The sequence below is a fragment of the Monodelphis domestica genome, chromosome 7 (genome assembly GCF_027887165.1).
Source record: "Monodelphis domestica isolate mMonDom1 chromosome 7, mMonDom1.pri, whole genome shotgun sequence".
NCBI classification, from domain to species: domain Eukaryota; kingdom Metazoa; phylum Chordata; class Mammalia; order Didelphimorphia; family Didelphidae; genus Monodelphis; species Monodelphis domestica.
The window spans coordinates 135,977,521-135,997,074 of record NC_077233.1 but is presented as its reverse complement, the minus strand read 5'-3'; the positions used below and the strand labels follow the sequence as shown (position 1 = coordinate 135,997,074).

At 48.7% G+C, this 19,554-nt stretch overlaps 4 protein-coding genes across 8 annotated transcripts in view; all 4 read right to left on the bottom strand.

Annotated features, from left to right (window-relative positions):
• Positions 1-468, bottom strand: part of TBX6 (T-box transcription factor 6) — a 6,282-nt gene extending 5,814 nt beyond the window's left edge. Inside the window, exon 1 of the mRNA XM_001364253.4 lies at positions 1-468. This exon is cut by the window's left edge and continues 945 nt beyond it. The gene's annotated coding sequence lies outside the window, so the exon portion shown is untranslated.
• Positions 469-579: 111 nt separating this feature from the next.
• Positions 580-3,352, bottom strand: YPEL3 (yippee like 3). 2 transcript variants are annotated; one of them, XM_001368640.5, is made up of 5 exons: positions 3,163-3,352; positions 2,261-2,443; positions 2,109-2,152; positions 1,698-1,806; positions 580-1,160 (listed from the first exon to the last, which is right to left on the bottom strand). In XM_001368640.5, the coding sequence occupies exons 2-5, from the start codon at positions 2,375-2,377 to the stop codon at positions 1,071-1,073; spliced, it is 360 nt and encodes a 119-aa protein (XP_001368677.2). In that variant the 5' UTR covers positions 2,378-2,443; positions 3,163-3,352; the 3' UTR covers positions 580-1,070. The 2 variants fall into 2 exon arrangements, with proteins under 2 accessions (XP_001368677.2, XP_056661519.1); XM_056805541.1 differs by having other exon boundaries at positions 580-1,806; positions 3,163-3,325.
• An 847-nt stretch (positions 3,353-4,199) lies between these two features.
• GDPD3 (glycerophosphodiester phosphodiesterase domain containing 3) lies at positions 4,200-9,426 on the bottom strand. 4 transcript variants are annotated; one of them, XM_001368678.4, is made up of 10 exons: positions 8,637-9,426; positions 8,055-8,097; positions 7,842-7,977; positions 7,610-7,655; positions 7,157-7,275; positions 6,926-7,015; positions 5,849-5,982; positions 5,590-5,649; positions 5,456-5,507; positions 4,200-4,797 (listed from the first exon to the last, which is right to left on the bottom strand). In XM_001368678.4, exons 1-10 carry the CDS (start codon positions 8,773-8,775, stop codon positions 4,657-4,659), a joined length of 960 nt encoding a protein of 319 aa, XP_001368715.1. In that variant the 5' UTR covers positions 8,776-9,426; the 3' UTR covers positions 4,200-4,656. The 4 variants fall into 4 exon arrangements, 3 of the variants coding, with proteins under 3 accessions (XP_001368715.1, XP_056661518.1, XP_007499503.1); XM_056805540.1 differs by having other exon boundaries at positions 8,516-8,762; XR_008913536.1 differs by having other exon boundaries at positions 4,714-4,797; positions 5,590-5,753.
• Positions 9,427-9,564: 138 nt separating this feature from the next.
• On the bottom strand, positions 9,565-17,594 carry MAPK3 (mitogen-activated protein kinase 3). Its single transcript, XM_001364326.4, has 9 exons — positions 17,334-17,594; positions 15,672-15,854; positions 14,401-14,590; positions 13,304-13,420; positions 12,755-12,869; positions 12,100-12,231; positions 11,587-11,696; positions 11,318-11,469; positions 9,565-10,348 (listed from the first exon to the last, which is right to left on the bottom strand). The coding sequence occupies exons 1-8, from the start codon at positions 17,504-17,506 to the stop codon at positions 11,347-11,349; spliced, it is 1,143 nt and encodes a 380-aa protein (XP_001364363.1). The 5' UTR covers positions 17,507-17,594; the 3' UTR covers positions 9,565-10,348; positions 11,318-11,346.
• Positions 17,595-19,554: the final 1,960 nt, after the last annotated feature.

The window sequence follows — 19,554 nt, the reverse complement described above, 5'->3', positions numbered from 1 at the left end:
CTCTTTGGAACTACAGTTCCCGGGAGGCAGAGCGCAGCAGGAGCCTGCGTTCTAGCCTAGAATGAGCGCTACTTTTCTTGGGAGCGGTAGTCCCGACTCCGTAGCCTCCAAAACACGCAACGCAGATGTTCACCAGGCGGGAGGAGATGCTGTACGTGCCATCACTCCTCCCCCAGTCTTTGGTGCTGCTTTTGGGAGATTTAAGGCAGGTCCAGAGCCTCGACATTTTCAAAAAGGACAGGCTGAGGCTCGATGGGCAGATGAGGCTAGTAAATCACTAACTCATTTCCATGGTACTTTATGAGGTGGGCAGTGCAAAGACCATCCCCATTTTACAATAAGGAGACTGAGGTTCAGGGTCACCACACAGCTAGTCAATGTCGGAGCTGAACCTGTCTATAGTTGGATGGAGGGTGCGTGCTTATAGCCTGTTCAAACTGTTATATGAGAAAGGAAAGCATTACTAGGAAAGTCCTTGCAAATCCGTAACTTGGGAAGAGTTGGAGGGTTGGGGGCGGGTGCTTGAGTACAGGAGTCTCCTTCCCAAAACCAGGAGATTCCAAGAAAGAGAGAAGTAGGTGGTATCTCTGGGAGTTTTATTTACAGATGCTACAGACCACGAAGGAGTAAGGAAATTCTGGGGAAAGAGTGGCACAGGCTTGAGGTATATAGGCAAGAGGAAAAGGGGTGGCCATGGAGAGGAAGCCAGGGAGTTATGTACAACAAAGGGCATATCTACAAATGAAACTGGGGCAAGGAGAGGGTTAAAAATGAGATCCAAACCAGCCAGATCATGGGAGGCAGCAGAACAGGGACATTTCTTCCCCCACTCCCCCCCAAAAAAGTCACAGTGCATGCAATAAAATAATAAAATGTATGTACAAGGGCTTGGAGCCATCACCCAACAAAGCCCTGAGGAGGGAGAACTTGCCATTCCCCCAGGGTCCCTGGAGAGTAAGCAAGTAGTTGTTTCTCCCACTAGTGCCCCTCCTCCAGCAGCCTGGCTGGGGTTGGGGCAGCAGAATCATCTTATCAGGGAGAATCATGAAGCTGGGGTTGGAGGTTGGAGGTCAGTCCCAGCCATTGTCCTTGATCATGTGGTTGAGCTCAATGATGTACTTCCCCTCCTTGTATTTCTGACTGCTCTCAAAGGCCTGTTCCTGGAAGGTAGAGAAGAGCCAGTTGGAGGTGGGGAGGAGGGGTATTCCTCTCCAACAGACTTGCTTCTGAAGAGAAGTATTAGGTTGGAAAGTTTTTGACTGAAGTCTATTTCTGGCTTCCCCATGGAAGAACTTGTTTAACTGCAGTCTTCAGTTTTCTCACCTGTCAAATGAGGGTTGTAATGCCTAAGCTACCTACACCTCATGTGATGGTGAGAATCAAATAAGAGAACACATAGGAAACAGCTTTGAAAAAGTTCAGGGCTCTATAAGTACTTCTTTTTTAAAAGGGACCTGACGAGGGACCAGAAAAGACTCATGGACTTGGGTCTGGAAGGGACCTTAAAGGTGATCTAGTTTAAGCCTCATTTTATAGGTGAGGAGACTGAGGCCCCCAGTGGGGAAGTGATGCCCAAGGTTTCTGTTGGAGGCAGAATTTGAGCCCAAATCTTCAAACTCCAAGCCTAGCACCTTCCATAGCACCTGGGGTCTGACTTTTCTTTTAGAGACTATGGGAGGACTACAGGTCACACTCACATATTTCCAGCCCAGCGTGGTCTTGCAGCTCTCACAGTGAATGTCAGCCACAGCATGGAGTCCAGTTAGTAGCACGCGTTCTTCAGCTGGCCCGCAACCCACGTTCACCCTGTGGGGTGGGTCACCAGGCTGTCACAAATGAGACTAGTCCCTCAGGGGACTCTGGGCCTCAAACACCACCCCATCCCACCAAGCCTGGGGCCCAATTTCCCCTCCAGAGTAATCCAGGGTCACAAGTCCCAGATGGGTCACAATCCCACCTGACCCTTGGTTGGCCCTGAAACTCCAGCACAAGAAAGTATGGGTTCAAAGAAGAGGTCAAAGGCCACCGGAGGTTGGGAGATTGCCCCAAGAGTCTTCACCCACCAGCCCTAAAGAGAATCCCTCCAGAGAGGAAGCTCTGATACTCACACAGAGTTGAAGAGGTAGGCACGGCCCTGACTTCCCTGGAAGGACTGGAGAGAAGAAAGGGAATCAGTCATTGTCAGTTCTGGGGCCTTTTGGTTCCCTCCCAGGGTACAATCCCTGGGGCTGAGAGTTTCCCCAATCCTTAGGCAGGTTACCTTGGAGATGAGGTCATCATGGTTGGCCAGGTGTGCCCGGCAGTGGGCACAGCTATACCTTCGGTGACAATCGTCCAGATAAGCTTGGAAGGTTTTGGGCTTGGAGATCCGAACCATGGTGGGGGCTGGGGGCAGTGGCCCCACCCGAGGAGGGGACCACGGTGAGCAAAGGGAGCCCAGAGCCTAGAAAATCATAAAGAAGCATCAGCTTCGTGGCCCTCTTCTATCCCAAAGTTCTGTTCTCCAATATTCCACAGACAGTTTCTCATTCCCTCCCAGAAGCAAACACATCTCTGCATCTCCTCTCTAGCTGGTGTCCCGACTTCTCCCCAGAGCTGGGGCTGTATCTGCTGTTATACTTGGTGTTGTCTCTGTCTTCCCTAGGGCCAGGTTGCCTCCCTGGGGGAGGAATGTTGCTCAGGCTGGATTCAATCAAAGCATTGATTTGACTCACTGCCTTGAGAGATCTCAAGTTGCATCACTGGGGAAACTGAGGCTAGGAGGGGGAGGGGTGACTCAGCCAACTCAGCACCTCCACCTGGGTCCGGACAATCCAATGGGCTCTGGAAGGTGGGCCAAAATATTGCAGGGAGCCCCGAAAGGGAAGAATAAGCTGGAGAGGAAGGCACTGGGGGGTGGGGGGAGTAGTCTTGCTTTGTAAAAGCTGCGCAGCTGGGGAGGGGGAGGGGAAGGGGTGCACAAGGTCCGGAGCTGCAGGCGAGGGCGCCCCCAGAGGTTGGAACTTCCCGGGGGGCTCTGGCCTGGGGGTGGCCCTGGCCAGTCCAGGGAGAGGGAGGGGGAAGACTGCAGAAGGGAGGGCGCCTGGGAGTTCCGATTGGGGGGCTAGGGGCGCTGAGATCGTTCAGGGGACTCATGGGCGCTCCGAGGGTGATGAGCCTCACCTAGGTGCGCGGGGGGCCCGGTCCGCCGGGGTCTGGGATCGGGTGATGGGGCGCTCCGGAGCCGGGGCGCTGTCCCCACGCCCCGGGTTCGAAGCCGCGACTTGTTTACACCGAGACCAGCTGCTGTCGCTGTGAGCTCTCCCCCCCCTCCCTTCCCGCACTCCCGGCGGCCGCCGCGGCCAATCAGGGCGCTTTATGCAAATGAGCGGGGAGCGTCACGCATCCGGGAGCATTCAAGCCTACTGCCTTCGCCTCTCCCTCTGGTTGCTCCCGAGCCGGCGGTCTGTCGCCTCCGGAAATGCGGCGGAATCTGGGGCTGGGTGAGGGCGCTGGGGATGTTCCTAGGCCGCGGACCCCCTGAAAACAAAGGAGCCCAGAGTCCGGGCGGGACTTCGCCACGCCCCGCCGCATCTGCTGTGCTCCTGGGCGCCCGGCCTCCCCAACGCGGTAATAGTTATCTTATCCGCCCCCAAGGCCGGAGAGCCTGCGCTTTGATTGCCTTCTCCAGTGGACCGCGGACCCCCATCCCGGGCCTGGAACTGCCCGTCCCTTCTCCGGGACCCTTGGGCCACCTAGGATCTGAAGCGTCAGCGGGGCAAAGAAGCAACATCTTTCCCCCTTCACCTCTCCCCTCCTGGACACCCCAGGGCTGGTCTCGGGCTGCAGGGTAGTAGTGATCCATCGTTTCAGGTTCCCTGGAGACGCCAGTCCGAAGCCTGGGAGCCATGTCTAAGGCCTAGAGGTGGATGCACTAATCTGAAAAGGCTTCCAGGAGTGCAATTTGGAGTTAGCCCTGTGGGACCACTTTGTGCTCTCTCCCCACCCCCATCCCGTTTCCAGTCTGGGCCTCCCTTCTCTTGGTGTTCCTACCTGGAAGAAAGCATTAGTTACTCGACTGGGTAGTCACAAAGGCTGGGAGTGGCACCAGAAAGTAGCCTAGTTTGAGGGCCAGGAATGTGGCCAAACCAGAAGCCCAGGACTCTCCTCCCTGGCTCCTGCCTTCATCCCCAGCCCCCTCCTCAATAAAGATACATGACTCAGTAAAAAAACATTTATTGAGGGAGATATTGAGTAAATTGTGTTGGTGAAGGGCAACATTTTAAGGGAGATCTTGAAAACTTGCATGAACTGATGCAGAGAAGTATCAGCAGAATTAAATATACAGGATAGTCACAATCTGAAGGATTTAAAGAACTAATCAATGAAGTTGTGTCCAATTATGGCTTAAGGAAACTATGTTTTTAAATATACTTGTTTCTCAACAGAAATGTTAAACATAATAGGAACAGAAAGAGGCATACATTTCCAGACATAGCCAATGGATTTGATTACAAATCAACTTTGCTTGACCACTCTAGGAAGCTCTCTATTGGAGTGGGGACAGAGAATCACTGGGAAATGGCAATGATGTATTAAAAGATCTTTTCAACAAAAAATTTTAAAAAGGAAAAAAATGTAAATAGATCCATGACCCAGTTAGCTCTCTGAGGTATCTTAGTTGCTCCTGTCAGTTGGCTGAGGATGGTTGTCCAGATAGTGACGAAGGGCTGTGGGGTAATCTGTCATGACTCCAGTGGCTCCCAGCCCATAGGCTACTTCAAAATCGGATTCCTCATTAAGGCACCAAAATACCACCTGAAGAGTAGATAAAGTTTGGAGAAGTGCTTTGTTCTTGTTTCTCTCACATGAAACCCTTCTCTGTTTATCAGTTCCTTCCCTAATTCCATGAAGATGTTTTCCCATGGCCTCCTCTGAATTCCTATAGTATTTTTATCCACAGTAAAATATATTTCTATTTTTTTCATGTGTGCGTCTGAGCTCCTGGGTGTAGGAACTAGTAGCCATGGTGGGGTAGAACAGTAGGCTTCCAATCAGACCTGGGTTGGAGGCTGCAGCCCAAATGTTTACCAGATATATGATTTTGGGCAACTCATTTTGAGCTCTTTCAATCTTAGTTTCTTATCTAGTTAAACTGGGATGATACTTAAAAAAAAAAAAAAACCAACCTTACCTCTGTCTTAAAAGTGATACTAAGTATCAATTCTAAGGTAGAGAGCAGTAAAGGCCAGGGGTTAAATGACTTGCCCAGGGTCCCATAGCTAGGAAGAGGGGAATAATACGATCACTATCTATCTTACAGGGGTATTCTGAGAAAAAGGCTTGGAAAAAAAGCATAATAGAAATGGAAGTGATTTTTTTTTTGCTTCCTCTTTTCCCCTTAGCAACCAATACAAAGTTAAAGAGACATGATCGTATTCTGAAATTCTACCTGACAGGTAATGACTGAACTCACTTGTATCCCTCTTTCTTCAAGGTGTCTAATTAGACTTTTCCGCATGATTAGGCTGAAGGAAGAAACAATGTCATTAGACAAGGGAGGTCAAGGGTAGTCAGGGATGCTCAACCCACCCTCCTTGCCCATCTCACCTCTTAGAAATGGCTGCTGCCAATCTATTCAAAGCAGAACAGGAAAATGGGAAATAGGTTCTAGTTCAACAGATGGAATAAGATCAACAATTAGGACTGGCTTTGAGATACTGCTGGCTGTCTTCTTCCATGGCCCTGTCACCCCATGACTGTAACTCTTATTACTGACAGAGATCAGAAAAGAGAAGGAAAGAGACCCCATAGACTCCTCTGCCCTTTGTTTACTGTGCCCCTATCCCTTTCCCCAAAGCTCCATTACCTGTTAATGATGGTGGGCAGGAAACAAAGCAGGAATCTCTCAGGTAGAGTGAAGAAGGGCAACAGTCCCATATAATACAGGAACAGCAACCAAACAACTCGGATTTGGGTGAAAGAGATGGGCATTTCTGGATTCTAAGGGAGCCAGAAGGTTCAGTCTCAGGAAGGCTGAGGTAGCATAGAGGAGGGGTGGGGGATAGGTTTATCTGAAGAATGCCAAGCAAGGCTCTCCAGGGAAGAGGTGCAGAGTTTAAGGGCCTAGAATATAGGAGAAAAGATGCTCCAGGGATTACCAGTACCTATAGAATGGAAGTCAAAACTCCAATTGTGTAATTTCTCTCCTGAGATTTAAGACCCTCCACAAAATGACCCCAATAGTATGTCTTATTTAATAGACTGGTCTTTGTTCCCCACTATATACCCTCCAACCCAGATAAGCCAGAGGTTTTAATATGCTCCCTTCAGAAGCCATGCTAACTTCCTTTGCTTAGCACAAAAGTGCTTCCTTTACTTGGAATGCCCTTCTCTGTCAAAATACAATAAAAATTTAGAGTAGTATGCGAACTTCAAGATTATCTAGTCCAACCTCCTCATTTGAATGGATGAGAAAAAGGAAGCAGAAAAGAGAAATTATCTTTATTATGATCACCCAGCTAGTAAATGACAAAGTTCTAACTCCCATTTTTTGACTCCAAGCCACCTTTTTAAGGTCCAACTCAACAACCTCTCCCTTTGATGAAATAGTCCCCTGATTAACTTCTTTCCCCAAATTCAGCAAAAGTGCTTTTCTTTGAGGCCTCTTAGGATCCACACATGCTGTATAAGTTAGGACTGATTCCTACAAAAAATCTGAAGATCAACAAAAGGAATAAACCCTAAGAAGTGGCTGTAGTATGTTATGTTATATGTTGTCTCTTGAAGAAAACAGAGGGATCCTTACTTTCAGGACTAGTGGAGAGAATAGGTTTCCATGGGTGATTGTACAGACCAAAGCAGGGGCTTGGGGTAGTGGAAGTACCAGGGAACAGTAGGAAATGGGACAAGAAAAGGGGGCCCAGAGCAGAATGGGGCAACTCACAGCTGCATGGCATTTCTTCATGACAGAGTTTTTTTCGGCAGCCCAGATGGTTATTTCACTTCTGTCAAAGCGCTTGACAAGGGCAACTATCTAGGGGTATGGAGGGAAAGTCAGAAAGGTTTTCTTGGCTCTTAAATCTTCCTTAGTCCCCAGTTCTCCCCCATCAAGAGGCCAATTTGACTATGTCTTCAGTTTCTCTTCCTCTGCCTTCCCAAATGCCTGCAGCCATACCTTAGTAATGAGTTCCTCATTTTCTGATTTCAATTCTAGAGACACAGGTGTTTCAGGATACTTCTGGAAAATCTCTTCTAGTCGAATCATCTTACGGTCTGACCCTTGTGCAAACCGGCCTGAAATCAAAGGGAAGTAGTAGGTCTAAGGAGGAAGGAGCTACAAAGAAGATTGGAGGTCAGGGAGACTAGAGGTCGAGTGGAGTCATATTTGAGAGGGGAATGTCAAAGAAAAGTGTAAAGGCTATGGTAAAAGAGAGAATTAAGGTCACCAAGAAGTCAAGCATATGTCTAAGAAGGGGGCAGGGAGAACTCCCTCTTCCCCATTACAGTCTGAGGAGCCTAGGTTGGCTTTTTTCCCCTCCCTTCCCTATAGCAGCTCCCAGGGAAGGCCAGGGGTCATGGTAACTTTTCTAGTATCTTATCCCCAATCAAAGACTTCTCTTTATCTCACCTGGGGAGAAGTATACTTCCAACTTCTCTCTGTAAAGAGGCAGGTCCTGGGAGAAGTATAGGAGAGAAAGGATTGATGTCATGGAAGAACGAGACTGGCAGAGAATGAAGGGGTAAAGATTTGAGGGACTTTGGTGTATGGGGTCGGGGGTATAAGGCTCAGGTCCTTAAGGAGGTTCTGGGGTTAGATAGGAGAGTCTTAAATGTGGGGGAGTACTTGGGGGAATCCCCACCTCAAAATCTATATCCCCAACGTTCTTATTGAGGCCACATTGTCGAAAAAGGTTCTCATCATGGGAGACAACAACTTGGCCATCTCGGGACAGAAGGCAGTCCAACTCAAAGAGGTCTGATCGTTGGGCTGTGGCACTGTGGAAATGACAGAGTACAGGTCACTTCTGAGGGAGACACTGGGATTAGAGATCAAAAGAAAGAGTCAGACTCACTTTTCCATGGCCTCTATGGTATGTTCAAGCCGTTCCCCAGAACCTGTGGGAAGGAATGGAACATGAATCTGGGCGCCCTTCTCCAGTTAGTCTCTCAATCCCATTTCATTCCTTTGAGCCTCTTTGCTCTCTGCCCTCTAAGAAGTCCCTGGTCTTCTCTCCTTTCTCCATAACACTCCTCCATCCTCCTGATTTCTTCTTTTTCATTCCTTAGAACCTGTTTCCTCTTTCACCAATTCCATTCCACTCCCAAGTACTTGTTTCCTTTTCCTAGAACCAGGATCCTCTCCCCAATCTCATCCCTTTGAACGTGTCTCCATACCCTAAGCCTTTACCTACCATACATGTAAGACCTGTTTCTTCTCCCCAATTTTATCCCATCCATGCTTTACAGTGGCATCAAATTCAAACAGAGAAGGGTGTTACTAAATTGTATATAAGGATCCCTGCTGGCCACATACCGACTTAGATTAAGGTGTAGTCTCTTATTTCATTTCCTCCACACATCCCAGAGCCTCCCTTTCCATTTTTGTCTCCCCTTCCCAAACTCATGGATGTCTGTCTCTTGGAAGCAGTCCTCACCCCCTCTGTGAGCAACGAGTTGACATCGGAAGGCAGGTTCCCGGGGAGCATGGAGCAGCCAGGGCCGGCGGAGGAAGAAGAAAGAAAGCACAGCATAGCTTCCCAGGGCAGGGAGGGCATAGTAGAGCAGGGAGCTCATGGAGGCGGTAGTTCTTTGACGGGTGAGGTGTAAGGGGCTCCGGGCCTGCTGGCTAGTCTTCAGGTTGGCTGGCTCTCTGGCTCCTTTTCAGACTGCAGAGGGTTCCCTCAGCCTCTGCACCACCACGCCCCTAGGACCTGCTGAGCCTGCCACTGGCAGGAGGCCCAGCTGACAGGGCGGGACATCCAGGGACCTGGACAGCCCCAGGCCATGTCCCCACCCCCAGCCTCAGGCTGATTATACTACTCAGGTTGTCTAGCATCCTCAGAGACAAACCAAGGAGCAAGGACAGGAAAGCTGACTCTACTAGTCCTGCTGATCTAAAGCTCACTGCTGCCATCCAGCTGATAGTGCTGAGAACTCCCCTCCCACTCCCTCATCCAGGTTCAGGGTGAACCCATTGCCCTCTGGCCAGTCACAGGAGCATGTGGGGCGAGCTGAATCACCCCCATTCCAATTTGAAAGGAAATGGAAAGGGTGAAAAGATGGTAAACTCAAAGGGAAAAATAACTCCCCAGTCCCCTCCCTCTGGGCAGGAAAGGCTCAACCTGTGCCCATTCAGCTATGCTGGAGGCAGAATAATCCAGCTGGCTGGGGTCAAAGATCTCTGCAGTTGGGTAGGGCTGAGGCTGTTTATGGTTAAGCCCTTTCAAACACTTCCATCCCCCACTTCCATCCATCTAGAAGTGACCTAGAGTTAGTAGGCTCCAAGGAAGGCCCAGAATAGAGAAAAGTAAGAGGATGAAGCACCCAGGAGATGGCAGCAAACAAAGACACAGAGGCAGAGGATCCTGATACACATCTATATATTTATATATTAGATACAGGTGCTGGGAGACAGTGGTCTGGCCTCCCCTACCATACCACAGGGGTAGCTGGCCAGCTGCCCTTCCCTCCCATACACACTCATACACACACAAGCAGCAGGGGCACCCCTTCCAGGAAGGGTTAGGGGACAATGGGGTTAAACGTGGCAGCTTCAGGGGCACAGCCTGGAGTCTGAAGGATTCCAGTCCCACCCTCCAGACCTTTTTCTTTCTCCCTAATCTGAAAACTAGCCCTTGAGAATCAGGAATGTTCCACAGAGGTTAGAGAAGATCCGAGGGAGGTGTCAATCACGTGAAAGAGTAGGAACCCTTCCAACTCACTCCCTATCACCCCCACCAAACACAATCTTCAAGGTGCCTTGTAGGAATTAGGGGCTGAGAAGTAGCACTAGTCCTTGCAAAAAGGAGCGTGTGAAGGGACTAGGGAAAAGCAGCCTTGGGTTCCCTAGGCCAGGCTGAAGTGGGGAGGGAAGTGAAGGCTTCTGGGGCAGTGGTAAGCCAGCCAGGGGAGCAAAGGTTTGGTCCAGAACCCCTAGCTGCAAAAGGGGTCATGGTTTCCCCCTGAAGTAAAAAGGGATGAAAGACTGTCTCTGAGATAAAGCATGTTAGAACAGAGGGGCCCACACACACACACACACACACACACACACACCCATCCATCCCCTGCCTGGAATGAGGGGCCAAGGTGTGAATGGCATCCAGTTTCAAACAGTCCAGCAGGAAAAGGGGCAGGTGGAATTCAGCTTCTGGGGAAAAAAAGAGGCCAAGACCCAAATTCAGAGATTTATGAAGACAGAGAAAGAACATGAGATCAAAAGAACATAGGAAAGAGGCAGAGAACTGATTATACAACTGTGGCTGAATAGTTGGTCTGAATAACAGGGGTCAGAGAGGTTGGCTTGGGCCTTAGGGCATGTTTAGGCAGGTTGGCCTCCTCCCCAAATATTTATATCCCCCTTCTTGGGATTGAAGGAGGCCAAGAAGTGTGGCTTTACCACTATTCAGGCTGGAGGAAAAACCCTTCCGGTACAAAAGTCAGGCCTCTTTAGATAATCTTTTTCTGGAAGCTACTTTATAGTTCCAAACTCATAGGAGACCAAGGAACATAAAACTGGAGGTACCATCAATCCCTATTAGGTCAGATTGCACAAGAGAGGGTTCATAGGGGGTCACAGGGGCAAACTGAGCCCTGGGCAACCCTAGACTTTTCCATCTTGTAGGGCCAGTCAGGCAGAGGAGTGAGTTTAGTGGAAGAAACCCTGGACCTGCCATCAAATGACCTGGCTTTCTCAGCTCTGCTCCTTACTGATTCATTAACTATCTGTCCTTAAATGTCCTCATGTCTAAAATGGCAATTGTACTATACACCTGTCAAGAGTTTCTGTGAGGAAGGTACTGTGTAAACTCTGGAGTGTTATATAATGTGAACGAGCTTCATTATCACAGGAAAGTAGAGGAGGAGAGGAGGGTCTTGCTGGAGGAAGCAAACCTAGGGCAAGAGCTAAATATATTAAAATATGATGGAGTGGGGGCGTGTTGGCATGGGTTTGTGTACACTTGGGGTGGTGAAAAGAATGTGTTTGTATACATACAGGGTTGATATAAGCAGATTTTTGTGTCCCCAGGTGTGTGTAGGCATTTTTGTGTATATAAGTATTCACATACAGCAAGTATATGTGTACATGGGAGTATATGATTGGATGAGAAGTACTTACCAGGTCCTCAAAAGGAGAGGATCCCTGCTTCAGGGGGCTCCTGGGGCCCCAGGTTGGAATCGGGCTGTCTCTTGGAAGATAAGTTCCTTCAGTCGTTCCTTTGGAAGGTCATCCAGCTCCATGTCAAAGGTAAAGGGTTCTTCTGCCACTGGCTGCAAGAAGAAAAGGCAGGCAGAAGATTAAGATGAGAGATCCTGGAGATATCCATCTAGGAATTCTGCTTTTTCCCCACCCTCCCACCCCAATTTGATCCCAGCCCTTGGTCCCACCTCATCAGTTGGATCATAGTACTGCTCCAAGTAGGGATGGGCCAGGGCATCCTCCACTGTGATTCGCTTGTTGGGGTTAAAGGTCAACATCCGGTCCAGCAGGTCCAGGGCTAGATGAGGTCAGGGGTCAGAAGCATGGATTCCACAAATCTTTGCCTCATGGGGCAGGATGGGTAGGAGGGAATGAGGGATGGGTAGGAGGGAAAAGGTATTCTAGATATTCCCCCCCATTCCATATTTAAGGACCCCTTTAAATTTAGATAATGGAACTAGGAGGTCAAACTCTATTAGGCTGAGAGAGAGCTGCCACCAAAGCTGATCTCCTTTAACTAGTGGGAACTAGGATAAAGAAATTCCCCCACTTCTAACCTATTCCTCTATGTGGATTTAAATTCTAATCCCACACTGCCCTTAGCCTCATGTCTTCCTTTCCTCTAGATCCTCTCAACAGCCAGATTTTCTTCTTCTTCTTATCTATAAGTTGTCTATCCCATTTCTTTCCCTTCTCCTCACCTTTGGAGTCTGCCTTGGGAAACAGCTTGACCCAGGGCACCTTAGGCTTGGATGGAAGGGACTGTAGGTAGTTCCGAGCTTTCATATTGATGATACAGTTCAGATCATCCTGAGATGGAGAACCTAGGATACCTGGGGACAAAGGGAAGGATATAACAAGAGACACTGGAAGGAAATCAAGGAGACAAAGGATCATTGTAGATATTTATCTTCCCAGGGAAACCAGCTCAGGAAGACCTCATTTTAATAAAGAGAACTTGAATGGTCTAGGAGCTGAAAACCAGACCATCTTGCTCTAGCAAGCACTATACTCACTCTAGGAAAGAGGTCATATAATAACAAGAACACTGATTTGGAGTCATAAGACCTGGGTTTAAATCATGACTTTGCCATTTACTAGCTGTGTGACCTTGGGTAAGTCATGTCACCTCCTTGGAATTCAGATTCTTTACCTGTTTAAAAAGAAAAAAAAAAAGGAAGTTGAACTAGATGGTCTTTTAAGTCCTGTGATACACATCCTTAGCCAATCCACTCCCCAAAAGTTGGCTTCCTGCCCACAGATGTTAGCTGCTAGCTTGCAGAGCCTCAATCCATCTATCTTGCCAGCCTTCCTCCATCCACTTCCCCCATTTCACCCCTCTACTACCCCCTTCACCTAGAATGTGGTTCAGCTGGTCCAGATAGTGCTTCCCAGGAAAGATGGGCCGATTGGAGAGCATTTCTGCGAGGATACAGCCCACAGACCAGATATCGATGGATTTGGTATAGCCCTAACACAAAGAGAAATAATAGGTAACTTTGGGACCATCCCAACAGTCAGCTTCTCTGGTCGCCTATTCAATCTGCACTATTCACTACTCCTTCCTTCCAAACCTCAGCAGGATACACTGAAGGCAAAAGGGCTCTCAAAATGATAGGAGTTTTGGTACCTGTCCTTATCTCTCTTTGTCAGGAAAACTGGTATTTGCTGACACAATTGGCCAATTCCTCTTTCCTGTCCCCCATATAAATGCCCACAATTGTAACTTGGGAATCAGGAGATATGAAAATAACCAATCCTCTTCACAGCAGTCTGGTGGTCACCTATGATGACTAAACAGCCTCAATGTCCTTTTTTTTTTGTCTTCTCACACTTTCCCTCTAATACCTTCACTTGGGAGTTAGAGAGAGCTTTTAAAGGACTGGGGATGGCTTCTTTCCTTACCTTGGAATTAAGCATGATCTCTGGTGCTCTATACCAACGGGTAGCCACATACTCTGTCAGGAAGCCTGTGTGATCATGCTCAGGGTCAGCAATTCTGGCCAGACCAAAGTCACAGATCTTTGAAGAAAGAAAAAACAAACAAACTTCGTTTATAATCTGACATCCTATTATTTATCCATAAAGTACAAATTTGTTAGATTGGTAAACAATGCTTCCACTATGTTGATCCCAGCTCATCTTATTTATCGATGGTCCTCAATAAAAACCTTCAAATTCAGGCAAACTCATCCTATTTACTGCCCCCTGAACATGACCTTTATGTTCCTCCTCCATGCTCTTGTATATTCTCCTTGTTTAGACTGCTTCCCCTGGGTAATGATCTAAATGTTAACTCTTAAGGACCCACAGGCCTCCTTTCATGACTAAATTGAACTTATCTCTGTCAACAGTTTTAAGAATATTTACTGTCTGAAATGGCCAATGTTTCCCAAACTAATGACTACAGAACATTTCTGCAATTGAAATATACTAACAAAACACATGAATGCTGGTCAGGGGCATGAACTACATCCTGAATAAAGATGATCAGGGAAATTTTTGAATAAAACAAAAGAAATTAAATCTATTCATGCCCCTATTACATATTATAAGTATTTGTTTTTATAGCTATAAACTCATATTTAACATTCTAGAAGGGAAGAATAAATATTTACACATACACACAGGATCCCTATTCACCACTGTTTTATTTGGATGTATTTCTTGTTTATCATCCCATCTTCTCAAACAGATTAAATTTTTGGAGGTCAAAGACCATGTCTTATTCCTCTTTTTATCCTCTCCTCTCAAAAAATCTTACACAGAGTAGGTATTTAATATTTATAGAAGATAATGATAAAATGTACTGTCAGGTAAGGATCAGAATAGGAGAGTCACTTGAGGAGAAAGGGAAGACACTAGGGTCATAATGATAAGCTTAGAGGTCATGCTGGTTGACAAAGTGGTTGGAAGTGGTGTCCATTGAGTGCCTATGGGGTAGAGTGGGATAAGGTGGAAGAAGGAAGAGAAGTGGTGGTTTCTAAACTCTGGATTCTCACCTTGAGGTCACAAGTGGTGTTAATGAGCAGGTTGGAGGGTTTGAGGTCCCGATGGAGCACATTGGCTGAGTGAATATATTTGAGGCCCCGTAGGATTTGGTACAGGAAGTAGCAGACATGATCATTACTCAGCTGCTGGCTCTTTAGCAGCTTATACAAGTCTGTTTCCATCAGGTCCTGAACAATGTAACTGAGGAAGCCATGGAGGAGTTCCCCCCCACCCCCAGGAAGTGGGGGAACCAATAGGAACTAGGGTTAAGGAGAATAGTAGGCTGGTACTATAGTCAATAACCCATTCAGGGCAAGAGGCAGATTCCCTTCATCCAGTCTTTTTCTGCTGGAGCCCAGGAGACACTTACTTTTACTGTATAAATCCATACACATGGGGAGTGGCCTGAGGAAGGGGGCTGACACTTGAAGTTGAGAGCAGGAAAAGGCTAAATAGCTGAGGGAGGAAATGAAGGCAGGAAAACTGAAAACACTAGCATAGGAAAAAGGGAATGCTAATACTCTCTAAGAACTGGGTAAGGTCCAAAGACCTTCCATTGCTGGGAAGTACCTGGGTGGGGCTTTGAAGGGGAAAGTTCAAGAGAGGATGGCTAGAATCCCCATCTGTTCTGTAGGAGTAAAAGGGGGAGCTGGTGGGATATACAGGTTTATCTGAGCTTCACAAGCTCTGTCGTGGGTACTTACTGAGAGAGTCTGTCTACAAACATTAATTAAACCCTGATTCTGTATAGAGTTCTGGCCAATATTATATTAAGAGCTGGAAGGAACTACATAGGTCATCTGGTTTGATATCTCATTTTACAGGAGGAACTGAAGCCCAGAGAAGGCAAATGACCTGCCTAAGATGGAATTAAAATTTGGATCTAACCCATAGGGGCGGCTACATGGCATAGTGGATAGAGTGCCAGGGCTAGAGTCAGAAAGACTCATCTCCCTTAATATCTGGTCTCAGACACTATCTGTGTGACCCTGGGAAAGTCACTTAACCCTGATTGTCTCAGTTCCTACTCTGTAAAATGAGCTGGTGAAGTATCTCTAAACCACTCCCATATCTTTGCCAGGAAAACTCCAAATGGAATCATGAAAGCGTTAGACACAACTAAAACAACTGAACACCAACACTAACTCATAATCCTGTTCATTTTGCTGTATTTCTTCTCTTCTGCTAGGGAACAGAGGACAAAGGAATAAAGGAAAGAGAAGGGAGAAAGCCCTTAGAGTCTGATCTCAGGGCCAGGGAAAAGTAAGAGAGTTAAGGATACACATCCCTCATGGCCTCCAGCGTGGGTGCCCGAAGGATGTCACAGATGCCAATGACATTTTCATGGTGGCATCGAAGCAGGATCTGAATCTCCCGAAGGGTACGCTGGCAATATGTCTGGTGCTCAAATGGGCTGATCTTTTTGATGGCTACCCGGGCCTTCCGAACATGGTCAAAGGCAGAGCTGTTGGGGCAGAGAGCAAAGGATTCATCCTGGATCACAGAACTGTTGGAGAGCTGTGCCCCAGAGGGAAGGGGACAAAATGCTGATAGAAGGGGGGGGGGGTGTGTGGAGGAGCATGAGAACCTGGAGATTAGGGGCCTATCTGCACAGCAAAGTGAGAGCCTAGGCCACTGAGCTCCACCCAGGCCTTGGGGTAGGGGGTAGAAAGAGGGTGGGTGAGGGGAGAAGAAAAGGAAGGAAGAAGAAGGAGAGAAGGAAGAAGAGAAGGAGATTGTGGTGGAGGGGGTCAAGGGAGAACTCTGACCAGGCTGTAAACAATGCTGGCTCCTTCCTGCCACTAGCGCCTGAAGCCTCCTGGGAGACGGCTGGGGACCAGCCAACCTAAGCTCTGACTTCATTCCAGGAAGAAGAGACCACTGAATCTTTTCCTTCCCTCCCCTCCACCTTTAAACTCCAGCTGTTAGGACCCCTTATTTCTCTTCCTATTGTGGGGTTGTCAGACATACCCAGAAGTCCAAAAAGGGGATGAAAAGGGTAAGGAAAAACTAGGAAATAAAGAGAAAATGGGTCAGGAAGTCCTCAGGACAGGGCCCCTGGGAGTAAATAAGTGGGGGGGGGGGGGAGGTGTAAGAGAACATATATAAAGGTTAAAAGAGGAGGAAAGGAATTGTGAGAAATGGCCCTGAAGAGGGTCTAGGTCTCCAGGGGAGGCCTGCCCCACTGAAGGGGAAGGGCTGGTCCAGAGGAACTCGGTAAGAAGATCCAGGCACAGCCGTGTACCTCCTCCCTGATACCCTGCCCAGCCCCACACCACTAGCCTCCCCTCACCCCAAGTCTAAGTAACTTACATCTCCCCATGGATTCTCCTCCTTCAAGCTCTCCCCAACTTCCCTAGCAACCAACCCTTTCCGAATCCTCTCTGTGATGGTCCAGGGCCCCCTCCCCTCCTTAAGAACATCCCCAGGGACTCCACCCCTGCCTTAGAACTTCCTCAGGGCCCCCTCCTCCGGCCTCAGCACATCCCAGAAATATCCCTCCCCTTCCTAGAAGTATCCACAGGGTCCCTCCCTCAGCACGTCCCTGGAGACCCCTCCTCTTCCCAGGAACCTCCTCAGGGCCCCCTTCCCCTTCTTCAGAACATCCTCAGAACCCCTTCCCGTACTCACAACACCTCCCCCCAACACTCTTAGATGCCCTCCCCCCATTTAGAGCATTCTCAAAGACCCTTGGAACGCCACCGACCCCATCCTATCCCCCTTCCCTCCCTGGAGGCCCCTCCCCTGACAAAGAACATCCCTGGAGACCCCTCCCCTTCTTCAGATCGTGCCCCAGACTCTCCTCCCTTCCCTCAGAATATCCCTGGAGCCCCCTCCCCTCCTTCGGAACTTCCCCAGGGCTCCCTCCCACCAATGCTTCGGAAGCCCCCTCCTCTCTCTCAGGACTCCTCCGAAGCCCCTTCCCCCGGCCCCCGCCTCATACCTGACCATGCCGTACGCCCCCTCCCCAATGTACTGCAGCTCTGTGTAGCGTGGTCCCACGTCAAATGGCTGACCCTTCACCATCTCCACCTTGCCGGGGACCCCCGGGCCGGTCCCGTCAACTCCTCGGGGCTCCCCGCCCCCTCCCCCTTCAGCAGCCACCACCGCCGCCATCTCCACTCCCCTCCCTCCCCGCGGCTCCGCCCGGGGTCCCGCCTAGGCGCGCGCCGGCTCCGCCCTCCATTACGTCACTCCGCCGCTCATGACACGCCCCCACGCAGGACCCGCCCCTCAACTCGAGGCTGGGCCCGGCTCCAGGCTCGAAACTATCTAGGCTCGGCGCCTGCGCTTGCGCGGCCTGCGCTCGACGCTTCCGCCCCATCGCGCTACTTACGCGCGGGCCACCGCCCCCACCCCAAGCCTAGGTCTCGGGGGAACTTAGAAGGGAGAGGGAGGTACCCGAGGGCGACGGGCACTGTCCTGGGGTTAGTATTCTACATCCCAACCTGGGAAGCTGGAGCCAAAGCTTCCAATAGGAGCTCGCTACGTGCGGCTCTGGGCGAGTCGCCCTCCCTTTGTGTCCTTCGGGACTCGGCTCCGTTGACCCTTCCGACGTGAGGGACGTTGGGCGGGGCCTTCCCGGGCAGTAAAACTGCAAAGATTTCTGCGAAGCGCTCTCCCACGGGCAGAGCGCGGGGTTCGGAGGGTTCAGGGCTTTGACCAAAGGCACATCTCAGGACTGGGAAAGAACTCCGGGAGGGTGTCAAGTTCAAAAGCCAGTTTTGAATGACCTGGGTCCTAGGGCAAGCAGCCTTGGGACTCAGTTCCCTCCTCACCCCCCCTCCCCCGCAAAGTGTGCTTGCTGGACGCCATGATCTCTTAAGGTCTACCTCCAACTTTAAATCTGTGAACCTATGACATTCCGGTGACATGCTCTTGACTCCAGGTCCTAGTTTACCGGTATGACAATAGCAGCGAGTGGAGGTTGATTGAAGTCGTCTTTGGAAGGACAGCGTTTTTCATGGATATAAAATTAATGTGTCTGGCAAAATTTTCCAGCCCAGACAATAAACCTATTAAACACCTACTGTGTGCCTGACATTATGTTAAGTGCTGGAGATGGAAAGAGGCAAAAAACAATCCCTGTCCACAAGGAGTTCATAGTCTAATGGGGAAGACACAACAAGCAAACGTGTACAAATGAGCCCTACACAGAGTAATTAGAAAGTGATTAAGAGAGAGAAGGCATTAGAATGAAGATTGGGTTGGGTTCCTATAGAAGATAGATTTTAGTTAGGATTTGAAGGAAGCCAGGGAAGGCAGGAGGTAGAGATGAAAAGGGACGTTTCTGGCATGGGACACAGCTGGAGAAAAAACCTGGAGAGTAAAGTGTAAAAAGACTGTAAAGACAGGAAGGAAGGGTCTAGTTTATGAAGCGTTTTGATCACCGGAGGGTTTTGTGTCTGATCCTGGAAGCAAAAAGGAGCTATTGGAGTTTGTTGAGGAAGGGGAGAAAGGTGATCTCGCCCAACCTCCAGTTGAACAATCTGCTTTTAGAACTATCCTCTTCTATGCATTTATCTCAGCTCAGTCTGTATGGTCTTTACCCCCTGAGCATAGTTTGAGCTGAGAGAAATGCACAGAGGAGAATTTAAAATAACAGAGGGAAAATATTTTTTTTTTAAAATAAACCCTTACCTTCTGTCTTGGAATCAACATTTTTATTCCAAGGCAGAAGAGTGGTAAGAGCTAGGCAATGGGGGTTAAGTGACTTGCCCAGGGTCACACAGCTGGGAAGTGTCTGAGGTCACATTTGAACCTAGGACCTCCCATCTCTGGGCCTGGCTCTCAATCCATTGAACTACCCAGCTTCCCCCCCCCCCCCCAGGTAAATAATTTTTTAAAGCTCTAGATGGCTACCCAACTATATGAGTGACCAGAAATCCTGGAGACTGACAGAAATCATGAATTAATGTCATTAGTCAGCAAAATGTTACAACCTGTCTTTTTTACCCCTAGTACAGATAAGCTATTTCCTCTGATACATGGAATTATTGATTATTACTGCTCCCTTGTCATGAGATGTATGCAGAAAACAAACGATAAGGGCAGCTAGGTTGCTTCATGGAGAAAGAGCCAGAAACAGCCAGATGGGAATTCAAATCTGGTCTCAGATACTTCCTCTTGCTGTATGACAATGGGCAAGTCACTTAACCTCAATT